This window comes from Ophidiomyces ophidiicola (genome assembly GCF_022830035.1).
Source record: "Ophidiomyces ophidiicola strain CBS 122913 chromosome Unknown scaffold_45, whole genome shotgun sequence".
NCBI lineage: Eukaryota > Fungi > Ascomycota > Eurotiomycetes > Onygenales > Onygenaceae > Ophidiomyces > Ophidiomyces ophidiicola.
Genome location: NW_026054685.1, coordinates 48,250 through 62,101, shown reverse-complemented (window position 1 = coordinate 62,101; position 13,852 = coordinate 48,250). Strand labels below are relative to the sequence as shown.

The 13,852-nt window shown below is 47.8% G+C and overlaps 4 protein-coding genes across 4 annotated transcripts; 1 reads left to right on the top strand and 3 right to left on the bottom strand.

The window, feature by feature from the left end:
- Positions 1–1,331: 1,331 nt before the first annotated feature.
- Positions 1,332–4,223, top strand: PHM7 (phosphate metabolism protein 7; the record flags this gene model as incomplete). Its single annotated transcript, XM_049255536.1, has 6 exons — positions 1,332–1,364; positions 1,424–1,886; positions 1,945–2,556; positions 2,612–2,938; positions 2,993–3,391; positions 3,442–4,223. 6 exons carry the CDS (start codon positions 1,332–1,334, stop codon positions 4,221–4,223), a joined length of 2,616 nt encoding a protein of 871 aa, XP_049105498.1.
- Positions 4,224–4,955: 732 nt separating this feature from the next.
- On the bottom strand, positions 4,956–6,590 carry LOZ57_006519 (uncharacterized protein; the record flags this gene model as incomplete). Its single annotated transcript, XM_049255535.1, has 4 exons — positions 4,956–5,822; positions 5,881–5,949; positions 6,011–6,115; positions 6,162–6,590. 4 exons carry the CDS (start codon positions 6,588–6,590, stop codon positions 4,956–4,958), a joined length of 1,470 nt encoding a protein of 489 aa, XP_049105497.1.
- A 3,497-nt stretch (positions 6,591–10,087) lies between these two features.
- Positions 10,088–11,101, bottom strand: LOZ57_006518 (uncharacterized protein; the record flags this gene model as incomplete). The annotated part of the gene is made up of 1 exon (XM_049255534.1): positions 10,088–11,101. One exon carries the CDS (start codon positions 11,099–11,101, stop codon positions 10,088–10,090), a length of 1,014 nt encoding a protein of 337 aa, XP_049105496.1.
- A 936-nt stretch (positions 11,102–12,037) lies between these two features.
- Positions 12,038–13,202, bottom strand: LOZ57_006517 (uncharacterized protein; the record flags this gene model as incomplete). The annotated part of the gene is made up of 5 exons (XM_049255533.1): positions 12,038–12,279; positions 12,345–12,449; positions 12,521–12,638; positions 12,705–12,725; positions 12,783–13,202. The coding sequence occupies 5 exons, from the start codon at positions 13,200–13,202 to the stop codon at positions 12,038–12,040; spliced, it is 906 nt and encodes a 301-aa protein (XP_049105495.1).
- Between the last annotated feature and the right edge of the window lie 650 nt (positions 13,203–13,852).

Genomic DNA, 13,852 nt, shown 5'->3' with positions numbered 1-13,852 from the left:
CTGCACTGCTACATTTTTGTCTTTCATGTATAGCTCCTTTGCATTTTTATCTTCACAAAATTCGGCATGCCTTTCGGCGCCACCTTTCATTTTGATTCATTTTTAAAAGTTTTCGATTCCACTCATCAGTTCAGTTGTTGGTGGCAAGCCCTGCCCTTTCTCTCATTAAAATATTTTTACTCTCTTTTTTTTTTCTTTTTGGCAACCACGATATCACATCGTGCACTTCAATAATGTATTTACACGAGGCGGACCTTCCGCTGCATATGTTAATGACGCAGCTCATATATATATTTTTACCCCATATTTTGATATACGCTTTTTGGCTACGCGTTATTGATGGCCAAGAAGGCCTTTACGTCTGATATTTCGTTGCTGAGATAAGCTATAGGATCGTCTTGCCTCCCACAATCAAACTTTGATCCACACAAGCTTCTCGCCTGAGGATACGTCACAAGCCTTCATGTTATTTTCCACGCCGTGGCTCAGACCACCTGGAACCAGTCATTATTATTATTTAAGGCGAATTAGGGCCTGGGTCACAGCCTTTGTTTTATCCCCACCTGTTTCCTTGGACGTCGGCCAGAGAGTGGCCTTGCAGGAGGTTACATCCCCAGAGGCCAGAAGGCCGCCACTTGCTCCTCTCGCCCGACCTTGCGTGCTCTGCACAGCAGATCGGTCCTGCTGTGCCTGTCCCTGCCGCTCAAGAAGCTGCCCCTGCAACGAAGTACCCAGCAGAGGTGCGGGCTAGCGCGCGACCTTAGGTAAGCGTCGGCATCACGTGCGGACCTGGTGCGACGGCGGGCGCAGAGTGGCGTCGCCAGCCAGCCAGTCACATGCGAGTCAGCCAATCGCATCACAGGGCGGCGCCGTGGCTGGCGCGATCAAACTTTGACGCGGCGTCTGGCCAACCATGCGCGGCCGCATGCGCCACATGCTGGCCTCCGGGCGGGCTGAAACGGGCTAGCGCGGGTGACTCAGCGTGGCGAGCCCGCGCAACCGTGGGCGCTTGGCGGGGGAGCTCCCAGTGGCTCCAGCTCACGTCAACGCCCAGCACCCGATCGTCCCTTCATTTGCAGGTTTGCTCCTCCTTAATATCCGCCCGCTCCCTCGAGCGGTCCTTGTCCGTCTTTTTGTGATCGCCCGCGTTTCTTTCTCTCGTCGCCCAAGAGACACCCTTTTTCTTTTTCTTGTTCGTTTTCCCCCTTTCGCTGCCTTCTCCCCCTTTCCACCGCATCGAACGCGCGAAAAAACTACCTTTCGTACCTTGAGAGTTCCCTGAAAGCTACCAATTCGCCTGTGCTCTGCGCAAGCGGCCCCTTGGAGTGACCATGGACACCTCTGTCCAGTTCGCCAAACGGGCGGTAAGCATTCCTCGTCGCGCTCCGCTATCTGCGCGTCGCTAACCACGTCTGACGTCTAGGACGAGCTGAACATTGACAATGCCTCCAATTCGGCGTCAGGTCTCGTCTCGACCTTGTTGCCCACGCTCGTCATCTCCGGCGCAATGGTCTTGGTCTTCATGGTCCTGCGCCTCAGTCAGCGCAGGCAGTATATTCCCAGGACATACATCGGCTCTTTGCGCGAAGACGAGCGCACTCCTGCTCCTGCCCCTGGCCTTTTTGGCTGGATTGGTTCCATGATGAAACTACCGGATACCTACGTGCTTCGCCACCACTCGATGGATGCCTATCTTCTTCTGCGCTATCTCAAAATCTCTTCGGCTATCTGCTTTGTTGGCTGTCTGATTAGCTGGCCCATCCTGTTTCCAGTCAATGCGACGGGTGGCGGCGGAAAAAAGCAGCTGGATATGCTGACGTTTGGTAATGTCGCCGGAAATCTGAATAGATACTATGCCCATGCATTCGTTGCTTGGATTTTCATCGGTATGTCCACTTACTCAGCTTCATCTGGATCAACTCCTGGGTACTAAAGAATGCTTAGCTTTTGTTTTCTTCATGGTCACTCGCGAAAGCATCTACTTCATCAATTTGCGCCAAGCCTACTTTTTCTCGCCTCTCTATGCTAATCGCATTTCTTCGAAAACCGTACTTTTTACCTCCGTGCCTGATGAATATCTTGACGAGGCTCGCATCCGAAAGATGTATGGTGATGACAAGGTTAAAAACGTCTGGCTTGTGCCTGACGTTGATGCACTCAAGGAAAAGGTTGAGGACCGCGACAAGGCTGCCTTCAAACTTGAAGATGCTGAGACAAAGCTGATCAAACTCGCAACCACCGCTCGCGTCAAGGCCACGAAAGGTAAAACGACCGACGAGGAAAATCTCCAAGCTACCGCCATGGAGCCTGTTGAAGGCGAGTCCGGCTCTGCTGCAGCGAAATGGATCAAGCCTTCGAGCCGACCAACACACAGACTTAAAATGATCATTGGCAAAAAGGTGGATACTATCAACTGGGCCCGTGGGGAAATTCAGCGCCTCAACCCCGAAATTGAAGAACTACAGGCAAAACTTCGCGCCGGTGATGCTAAGCTCCTGTCTTCTGTTTTTGTTGAATTCTACACGCAAAATGATGCACAGGCCGCATATCAAATGTGTAAGTCTACTTCGCTCATGAAGTTTAACTTGTTTACTCACGTTTCGTGAAATAGTGGCTCATAATCAACCCTTGCACATGGCCCCTCGCTACATTGGCTTGAACCCTGCGGATATTATTTGGTCGAATCTGCGTATCAAATGGTGGGAGCTAATCATGCGCAATGCTGCCACCATCGCCGTGGTCATTGTCATGGTTATCTTCTGGGCAATCCCTGTCGCCTTCGTTGGTTCTATCTCCCAAATCAACTACCTAACCGACAAAGTCCCTTTCCTTCGGTTTATCTTGAAATGCCCACCTGTCATTCTTGGTCTCATCACGTCTCTTCTTCCGGTTATCCTCCTCTCGGTGCTTATGGCCCTGCTACCCATCGTGCTTCGACGTAAGTTTTGTCACAATACTACTACCCTGCTGTAGATCTAACTCGGTATTTTAGTTTTGGCCAAACTTGGGGGTGTCCCAACTACCGCTGCTGTGGAACTGAGGACACAAAACTTCTTCTTTGCATTCCAGGTCGTTCAGGTCTTCTTGGTGACCACCCTCTCTTCTGCTGCTACAAGCGTTGTCACCTCAATTATCCAAAATCCACAGAGTGCAGCTTCCCTCCTCGCACAAAATATCCCCAAGGCTTCCAATTTCTACATCGCATATTTCATTTTGCAGGGCTTGACTTTCAGTTCTGGTGCTTTGCTGCAAATCGTCGGCCTTATCATCTCCAAGATTTTGGGTAAGCTTTTTGATAATACGCCCCGAAAGATGTATACTCGTTGGTCTACCTTGGCTGGAATGGGCTGGGGAACGATTCTCCCTGTGGTAACCAATCTTTGCGTTATTGGTAAGTAATGTTCGACATCCTCCATTCTATCCTTGCTTATCAGCTTCTAGCCATCACTTATGCTGCTATTGCTCCCCTTGTTCTCGGCTTCGCGACCATTGGACTATATCTCTTCTACGTTGCATACAGATATAACATGCTCTATGTGAACAACACAGATATTGATACGAAAGGCATGATTTACCCTCGAGCCTTGCAGCAGACAACTGTCGGCTGTTATCTTTTGATTGTTTGCCTCATTGGTTTATTCGCTATTGGAGCCGCCTCTGATCGACACGCCCTGGGCCCTCTGATTTTGATGATCATTTGCGGTGTTTTCACTGTTCTCTATCACTTCGCGCTGAGCCAGGCCCTTTACCCCTTGCTCAACTACCTCCCGAAAAATCTGGAAGTGGACGAAACTTCTGTGCCACAACACGCACCCCACAATGGTGCATCCGGAGAAATGCTCACAGACGCTGAGAAAGGGCTATCTAACGGCGCTGCCTCTGAACCACCAATGCCAAAAGCCAACCCGCTTGTCAAATTTTTCCAGCCCTATAAGTACGCTAACTACGCCACCCTGCGACAATTGGTGCCCCACGATTCGGCCATCGTCTCTTACCCACCTGAAGTGGAGCAACACGCATACTTCCACCCATCAATTGGGTCTACGCCACCACTACTGTGGATTCCACGGGATGCCGGTGGCATCAGTAAGCAAGAAGTTGCACACACTTCAAAGGTTATTCCCATCACTGATGAAGATGCATTCATTGATGACAATGGGAAGATTACATGGAACGAGGAGAGTGGCGTTCCACCCATCTACCAAGAAAAAATCTATTACTAAATTGTGAATCATAACTTTTTTTTTTTTTTGCTCTTTTTGGATTTCGGAAAATTGTGAATGAATCTTATTGGGTCTAAGGGGACTCCCGCTCAATCTATGATAGGAGAGGTGATGTTTTATGTATTTCTTTCATTATTTCTGTCAATCCTTCACCCTTTTGTCAAAGTGATGTGGTTTTTTTTTGGGCGGGATGAACATTGACGTTGGATTCTGGTGCCTGATACCCCCTTGAATGAACAACTTTGACTGCTATGTCTGTCGAATTGATCTTTATGAAACCTAATAAGTAATTTATATAAATGCGGCATAAACACACTCTTTTTATCTATGCCCATTAAAATCTTATGCTTCTTTCCTTTTTTCTATCCCTTGAACTTTTTCAAATATCCATTTATCTGCTTTAAATATCCGCACTGACCAAGCGAAAAATAGCATAATGAAAAACTGAGCCAGTATCTTTTATTTACATTTCAAGATTTTTTTTAACTGACAGAACACCTGACGCAAAGACCACCTAACCCAAAGGATGGAATCACATGTATCTTCACAAGAATTAAAAAAAAGTTGCCCAAATGCGAATTAACTAACACCCATATGCTCCTTGCCAAGACCCCTTCCAACAACAATACAAAAGAATACTGTGGATATCAAAATGGAACTTGGAATGAAAAATATTAACGGCTAATAACAAACACACCCCACCAATGCGCCCCTGCCCCGAATCCGACATCCTTACCGCCTTGCCGCCCTATCGCTGTCCGTCATCGTGAGAGAATTCGAGTGTCTATGCCTCCCTCTGGCTGGGGTTGCAAAAGGAGCCGCACCGGTTGCGATGTCAAGCCCTATCCCAGAGGTAGTGGAGGAGCGGGCATTTAAATTGCGATGATAGGTGCTGGAAGAGTAATTAGCCCAGCCGTTTGTCGGATTTAAGGGACGAAGAGGCCAATGCTGGTTGCTAGCAGCTAGGGTAACGATGTTCAGCGCCTCGGTTACGATGTTGTCCTCCGCCGCCGGAGGAGGCCGTATACCTGTTTCCATGCCTTCTGGGATAGCATTCTCCTTATCGTCGCTGGCGAGCAGGTCCCAGTAGGGATTAATAGGCGACGGTTCAGGTTCGTACCAAGATGGGTCTTGGTAGATCAAGAAAGGCTGTGATGAGTTTGGGCGTGCCCGATGCGGAACCGTCCATCCAACTGGCCCCATGTAAGGGGATCGATAGGTGGATTCAAGAGGTCCATCGATGGGCGACCAAAGTTCTCGGTCTAGCCCGGCGCTATTGGCACTCATTGAAACCCCATTAGCAGCGTATTGAGAATTCTCGTTGTATTCAGAGACTTCTCCGCGAGAAAACGCGAATTCGCTAGGCTCCTCGTCACTTAGTTTTGAGGGTTCGCCTTCCTCTACGACGCGGCTTGAATAATCGGCACCATTACCGTTCATTGTACAGCAATCAGGGAACTGAAAATCAGCACGGTATTCGTGCACACCGGAAATATAACTGCTCCCATTGTGGCCATAATTGCGCTCGGAGTCACCGTTAATGCGGTGACCTTGACCAAGACTGTTATGGTCAACAGCGTCGCCATTCTCCACAGGATCCTAGGAAGAGATCAGCTAGAAGATTCTAAATATTTTGACCATGTGAGTTAAAACAAACCTCAAATATATCAAAATTCCAGCCTGCAAAGAGTGCTGGAGGAGTCTGTTGTGACAAGGAGCGCTCGGCCTAAAATCAAAATATTAGATGTCGACCACAGAAAAAAGTGGTCACCAGTGCAGGTACATACTTGTTCTTCGATATCTGCTGCAAGTTCATATTCTACGGGATCGATAGACGTGGTGCGGCGGGTCTGGTAACGCACTATTAGACCAATATCTTTCTTTCCATCATTCTGGAAAGAAATAATTAACCAAAGGTGAATGGTGAAGCAAACCTACCCGAGAATACACAAAATCCCTATCCCGAAGATGGCTGGCCGTCACCGGAAGAATCAAATGCTGTATTGAATTGGCTGTTGTATCGTTGGAGACATTTCCATTGATGTTCCTAGCTGCATTGTCTTCAACTTTGACCTGCAGGCTGGGAGTCTCTCTATCATCGCTAGAACTTTTGCTGGTGCTATCGTCGGTATCTTCATCCCCAGCATCATATCCGGAATCCTGACCATAGTCCCCACTCTCTGCTTCATTCCTCAACAGAGCATCCACGGCTTCAGCAAACGCCTTCGTATTTTCGTCATCATATTCTTCACTTGAAAAACTCGGTTTTCGGATTGGCCCTGGGCGCTTCCTATGAGTCTTGTTTGTTGTATTATCCCCAGCAGGGTTCGGTGATACGTTGAAAATGAGAATTTGGTCAGAGGCCATCAGTGGTTAATTCCTAAAAACCCCTAAAATTGGAATAGGGGACTGGTCCTGGAAGGTTTGATACTGCAGCAGATGCTAAACAAGGTATTAACTTAAGCTATCATTAAACAAGCACCAACAACACCCAAAAAAGGTATGGAGAAAAATGATGTTTTTGCAAAGATATAATATGAGAGAAAGCAAAAGGGTCCATAAAGATATTGCTCGTGGGGTTTGCACGGCGCAGGAAAAGAGCAGGTGAGCAAGCACGCCCTATTAGGGCTTTTGCACAGACTAATTGGGCTAGTCTGGGTTATTTCGTTGTCGTCAAGTGAATTTATCAAGGGGATATAAAGAGTCCTAGGTTAAGGAGGAGCATCAAAGTGTTCATGAAAAACAGCTGCGTGCAACGGGAGGCTATGTGAACATCTCATAACTGTTTTTAGCAAACCCATTGGCAAATATAGCCTTTGAGGGCCTAAGGATATTCTACTCTGATAGTCTGCAATAGAGTATGCGGGGCTTTTGATGTAGAGGGAGAGGTTGTTGAATATCTCATCTGGCCGGTCTCTCTCAAAGCAATAGGGATATGGCTATGGCTAAGTGACGTCACAAACATAAAAAATCAAATAGACTATCTAGAATGAGCTCTAGATGATAGAGAGCCAAACATTTACAGGTTGCCCAGCGCTACAGCATATAACTGCAGCTCATAGTTTGTATTCCTCTTCAGTTTGGAAGCAGCGTGGTGCCAACAATATTGGCGGCAATATGACCTATTCCATTTGTTTCAAGCTTTCCGAGTTCGACGTACACTTAACCACCCAAATTCACCATTTTGGTAGTCATTGCTTTGCAACATACTCCGTACAGTTGCAAAATATGCGAACGGGGAGATGGCTAGAATGAAAAACGTAATTGTCCAAGGAGGCAATTATAGTGAGCCAAGACGCAAGCATATACAAACAAGAATGGAATAGCAACCGTTTCATATCAGACATCGACCTTCCACCACGGGGCAGCGTCGAGGCTCAAGCACGTCTGCGTTCCAGGGCATCATCCCTCGAGACAATCTTGATTGTCTGAGGCCGGAAGGTTTGAAGTTGAGAGAAGCATGACTAAGCGGTACCGCCAAGTTCGTATTGCATACGATACAAGGCCTTTCACGGCAATCTTACGACGATATTACCGCAAGCCAGTAAGCCTGTCTGGGTATGTATCCGCTCCTCGCAAACAAGAGATCTCCGTGGTATATATCGCGCACTAGGTCATAGAGCACACATACGCGAAGGATGCTCTGGGCGAGTATTCTTGTCACTTTTTCTCCACGGCTTGCCACCGAAATAAGAGCTTTCTTTCAAATCACCTGTATGCCAACCACAAACGAAGCCCGACATGCAGCCAGTCCCCGATGAGATTTAGGCTCTGTTCGTTAGGCAAATCAAGGATATAAAGTCTAGCCCATGCTTTGTTAGAAATATCTCCCCACTCTTATTACAAATGGAGTACTCCGTACCACATAGACGTGAATGGGAATTGAAAAACTGTTGGGGTTTCTTTTTTCGTTCTTCATGATTTCCTCTGTAATAAAGAGAGACATCAGGCTAAGGGAGCTAGAAGGTGGAGAGGTTTCCGGTCAAGGAGTATTGAGAGTTGTCTTTCTCGTCTTGCTATTTCCCAAATTCAATTAACTACGTAGACCTCATCAAAGCCGCAATAAGCATCATTTACGATGGTATGATTCCATTGTGCCGACTGAAGAGTCAAAAACAAATCTTTTCTCGCAAGAGGTTGAACTGTGGAGTAAACCCACCTGCAGATCCATGGGTGGGATTCAAACAGACCCTCCGATCCATTATCTTCGGGTCGAACGTGTGCATCTCCCGAGGCTTCCCAAGGTTCAACCTCTCCACCCTCTAAACCGTCTTCTATTCCCCAGCTTAAGCTTATTCGCACACGTTTTGGGTGTCTCATGCAGGTCGGAGACGAAAATCAGGTGCCATATTCCGATCGGCTGCACACGCGGCTTGATGAAAAGCTGAGCAGGATGGCTGCGGGGCTCGTGTATTATTGGGACCGTAACTGTATGGCAGTCGAGGACGAGTGGTCAGCGCATTCACGCAGCATACAGTGGATGTAACAATGGTGCGGTTAACTTACCCTCAAAAGGAATGGATGTGAATCGGGGAGACTGTTCCGGAACGGGAGCGCTAAAGAGTCCGGGGGCTGGAAGCCTCTAACGACCCTTTTGGGCATTGCTCTAGATTGCTAGAAACTCTGAGGCTAGTTCAACCAGTAGGTACTCCGTATTCCGTAACTACCCCTCTGCTTTTCAACTACTTTTGAAAAAAGGAAAAGATATTTTCTTACAATAATAATCCTTCCACAGTTTCATCGACACTTCAATCGAGCCCACGCTCCTGTATCTGATGACTATTCAAGGCATGGCTTTCAAAACTGGTGGTGAAATGAGCAATGTAGTCCGGGAAACAATCCCCTCTGCTTTGTTACTTATAGCAGGCTCCGTCGTAATTATGAGATAGTTATGTCACCCGGAGAAAGTTCCAGATTTTGAGGTCGCGAGGCAAGTATCTTCCCTGTCATCCAGGGTGAAAAGATAGTATTGACCACCCTTGATCGACTAACCAAAGCCTTCATGGTATTCTGATGACTGCCAAAAATCCCCGTGCTGCGCTATGGGCGATTCAAACTGTTGCATGCTCCTTTCAGCGGACACCTGAGGCAGGGCCTTTGAATATATCGCTCCTGCGAGGTACATACATATATAGTTGCATACGGAGTACGGAGTAGGTCGTGTTCTGGTTAGCTTGGAAAGAAATAAAAATAAAAGTAAAAACAGCCCGAGCTAACACCAATACTTGCCATGTGGCAGATAATGGTGTTTGGATGTGCTGCGGTGGCTGAACTCGAAGATAATCCGTATTTTTACTAATCTTCCCCCTTGTTGCTGGTTATTCTTGATACCTGCCATGATAGACTTTTGAAGAATCCAACCGATTGATGGCGTTTTGCTGGGCCACCATTGAAACGCGTGTTTTAAGACATTCAAGCTGCGTTTCTCATGCACTCCGTATGCATTTGGTCTTTCACCTTACCGCCCATGCCCCCTGTCAGAACGGGGAGGGGGGAACCTAAGGATGGGGATTATTGTGAAAAATAGTATGATGTATTTCCCGATTACCTGGCAAAACCCTCCAAAATAGCTCCACTGAACGGGAACTTATATTGATTAGAAATACTCTGTTCACAAAATTGGGTATGCAAAACCCATCGCTAAACCAGAAATTCCATGTCATAAAATGGAAGAAATCAACGCTATCATCACGACGTCAAAGTTTCATAGATTTGGCGCCTACTTTTCATGAGGGCCAATACGATAGGCAACAGAGAGTAATCATTAAGAGAGAAACCAGTGGCATGACAACATATGGTGCAAAAGATATCCCGAAATCCAGAATAGTCAGGCACAACCAAAATGTAGCTCCAAATGCTCCAAATTATCGCTTGAACCTGGAAGCTCGAAACGCCGTTATGTCAATAGATATAGAGGAGACATCGGAAGCATCATCGACTTCGATGGCAGGCCTCGGGGCATCCAGATCCTTTCCCGGTATTGTGGCCTTGATATCGACGTCTGACGTTAATTTTTCAAATTCGACTTCCTTCCCAGCCTCCTTTCCCTTTTCCTTTTCCTTCTCAGTTGCTTTCACTTTGGCCTTCATTTCAGCTTTAGCCTCTGCCTCTGCTTCAATTTCGGTTTCAATCTCCGCTAGATCCAATGCTAATTTGAGCTTTTGTCTTGTCCGGTCCAACTCTTTTGAACAATCCCCGCTGCGCAAGAATTGATGGGCGGCTGCTTCGCATAGCGCCTGGGCATTTTCTAAGTATGTATCCGCCAAATCAAATGGGGAATTCTTTGCACCGGGTAAAGGTCTTGTGATTTGTCTGGTGCTTCTAAATATGGGCTTCATCGCATCATCGGGCGGAAAGCCCTCCGGAAGTGGCTTCATTTCCATACTGGATTTCATCATGTAAACCATTCTACCTTTTCGGATGTGGTTTCTTGCCCCGCCTATCTCTCGTACTAGCTTTTCTAACGCAGTTTGGGTTTGGCAGTCATAGTGGATAATGAATTGACGGCGAGGGCGAAGATGTCGGTCAGTATCATTGGGTGATCCAGAGCAATCGTCAATCCGTTTTTTCTGGTTTATATCCCCTGGTTTTAATAGTTTCATACGGGTCAGGCTGTCAATTTGTGAGGTACCCGAGCCTGATGACGATTTGAGTGAATGTGACGAGCCTTCAAGATCAGGTCTGTTTGTGTGGAGGGAGCTCCCTTTTCGCATACGGGATTTTCTATCCTTTCTTGCATATTTAGTATAATCGGCCTTGAATTCTTCCTGTTTTGCGGTGGTATGGGCAGCTAGGTCGGAAACTCGAGTAAGCCACGAAGGGAGTTTCTGGGCGAGAAGAGTGAAGCAGCGGGATGAGTCGGCCTCGTAGGAACCCATTGCAATGAGCTCCACAGGGTATTAGGTCTGCGTATGGAGACTGTCTCCTCGATGGCTGTGTATCATAAAAGCATTAAGGGTGGTCGTGGAGGAAGTGTGGCTCAGGCGAAGAACGGGATCAGCCAAACAAAGGGAAGCTCCAACGCTTAACAAGACGCATGCATGGCAATAAGAGCACACCGCAAGACGATTCAGGTAAAAAGAGAGGAGGGATTTCAATCAATTGCAATGGTGCCAGGCTCACACAGACATGACTGTCAGAATGCTGGATAGCGGGAACGGCAGTGCGAAAACGCAACGTTGAAGAACGATCGGACCTGCGACAGCCAATACGAGCTGTAACGGAACATCACGTGCAGGAGAAAATAAGGTTGGTACGGTATCCCCTGACGGCGGCGGAACCAGTACTGGTACCGTACTGGCTGGGCTTGTATGGTGAGTGACGCTAGCCGGATCCGGCGTAGAGCGCGCGAAGGCAATATAAAGCCTGTCGCAAACGAGCGGTGAGGCACAAAGCAGAAGACGGTTGTCGTTGCGACGTTGGCAGCCAGGGATGGGGATTTGAGACTCGCATCGATGCTGGCCGGCATGGTAGGGCACTGTTCGTCTCGTCTCGCGCAAGGGGACACCCATTGTCGATCAGCACCCGCACTCGCAGCCAATGAGTCTAAATGCAGCCTGGGCTCCCACATCCATCTTAAACCAGCCCTGCAGTGGCACCTTGAAAATCGCAAGGTGCACCATGAGTAATAAGCAGATACCCCCTTCGCAAACCTTCCAGCACTCAAGAGTGCAGAGAAAGCAGGGGCAAAATCACCAAAGACCGCCCAGGTGACGGATACCACCACTTGGAAAATCTGGGATAACCGCCCGAATGCTTCTTTATCTTGGTTCTTGATGGGATGGATCCCCAGCAGCCGCGTTGGTTTCGTCAGCCTATGAACTGGGTCTCATGAGCTCCGCGAGCCACCAGCTCACATGCTGCTTGACAACCTCGAACGCCTGATTAGCCTCTGCCGCTTTGGCTTCAGCCACTTCAACCAGGCGCTCCATCTCCCTGCGGTAAACAGTCTGAACTGACTGTTTGATTGCCCACTGTAGGTTCTCTTCTGCAGAACCACAGTTGTTGACCGCAGGTTTCTCGACCACTGGCACGATCGAGGGGTTGGCGTCGGCGTCTGAACAGCCAGCGGTTAGCCAATATCTCTTTGACTAGAGCATGTTAAAGCCCCCTTTAACTCACCCGTTGCGATGGCATCGCCTGTTTCGAGTGTGTCCTCTGGCTCGTCGCTCTCGGGGACGGGTGCCTCGACTTTGACCCTTTTGCGTCGACGATCCGTCGCAGCGGCTAAGAGGATCATTATGTCAATATTTGTACAATACTGAAGCCTATTGCGAAACAATTTTGGGAAAACTTACGATCATCAGCGTCAACAACACGACGGTGTTCACACCTTTTCCTCTTTTGGCGACACGAGTCGCAAACTCGTGTCAACTTTTTGCCTGGCTGAAGAGGCGTCGGTGGCTGGAATCGCCGCTGTTATGATATTTAGCACCGAAGTATGATTTTTTTTTTGAACTCCCAGGTCTGCTATATGCCTACCTTCGTACCCCGGGACCCTTCCTTTGCTGGTTATTAGCATCTATGCAGCATATTATTGTTTTGGGAATGATGGCATACCTTCTTAACTTTAGCCTCCTGGAAACACTCGTCACAGGTGGGAGAGTTATAGAGTACTCTCGTCGGTGACCTCGTCCAGCATCGGGCGCACAGAGCTGACTCTGCAGGTTGGTTCGGCTCACCAAACCCTTGCGGGTGGGACCCGGACTCCTGAGAACCGCTCTCCTTGCCTTCAGCTTTTGAGGCCACTGATGCTCCACCCCACGACTCACTTTCATTCGCGTTGATGGCAATTTCGTCGGCTTCTGGATTTTCGTTCTCGTCTTCCGGCAGGAGCTTGGATGGATGAAGCTTGTGTTCACACGGAAAGCACAGGCCGGATAACTCATGGATATTCGCGCGAGAGCAAAATCTACCACAGTACGAGCAACGGCAGGCCATCTCGTCATCGACGTCGGAATCACTGTAATTTGACATCATTTTGGTTTATTTCTTTCCTTTTTCGCGTTTGTATAAACTGATGGAGGAAGATTGACTACCTTTTTATTAAAACCACTTATTTTCGCTTGGGTTGCCTTCTGGATATACACGCAGATAGGGAGGAATATGTACGAAAGTATCAGAATACCCCGCTAGCAGCAAGCAGTTTGCAAGTTGCGCTGTCTCAGTTGACATTGTCAGCTTGTCAAAGAGTCACCATGTTGAGACAGACGGCATTACCTGAATGGGAAATGAACAATGTAAGAAGGCGAATGCCAGGCAAGCAGTAAGCAGCAGACAGAGCCCAATGAGGTTTTGGACTAGACTTAAAGCGCGACTGAAGCTGAAAAGGGATTGTCTCTGGAGGTAAGCGAATACGCCAGTGAGGAGCAAAGAAGCTGCGTGCTAATTAAAAGATCAATGAAGCCAAGATCAGAGCAAGTGTTTAGTTAGAGAGATGAAGTCAAGATAGAGGAAGTGACAAGCTTGAAGAAAAGGGAGTAAGAAATTTCTTGGTAATCTTTGATTTTGATGTGTGTCTGTGTAGTTTGCAGGAGGAAGGTTTGTGTATGCGAATGTGTGATATCGCTATTCGGAGGAACATAACAGAAATAGGAATTCCCCAGTAGCTGCTTTTCGCCTTTGCTGTA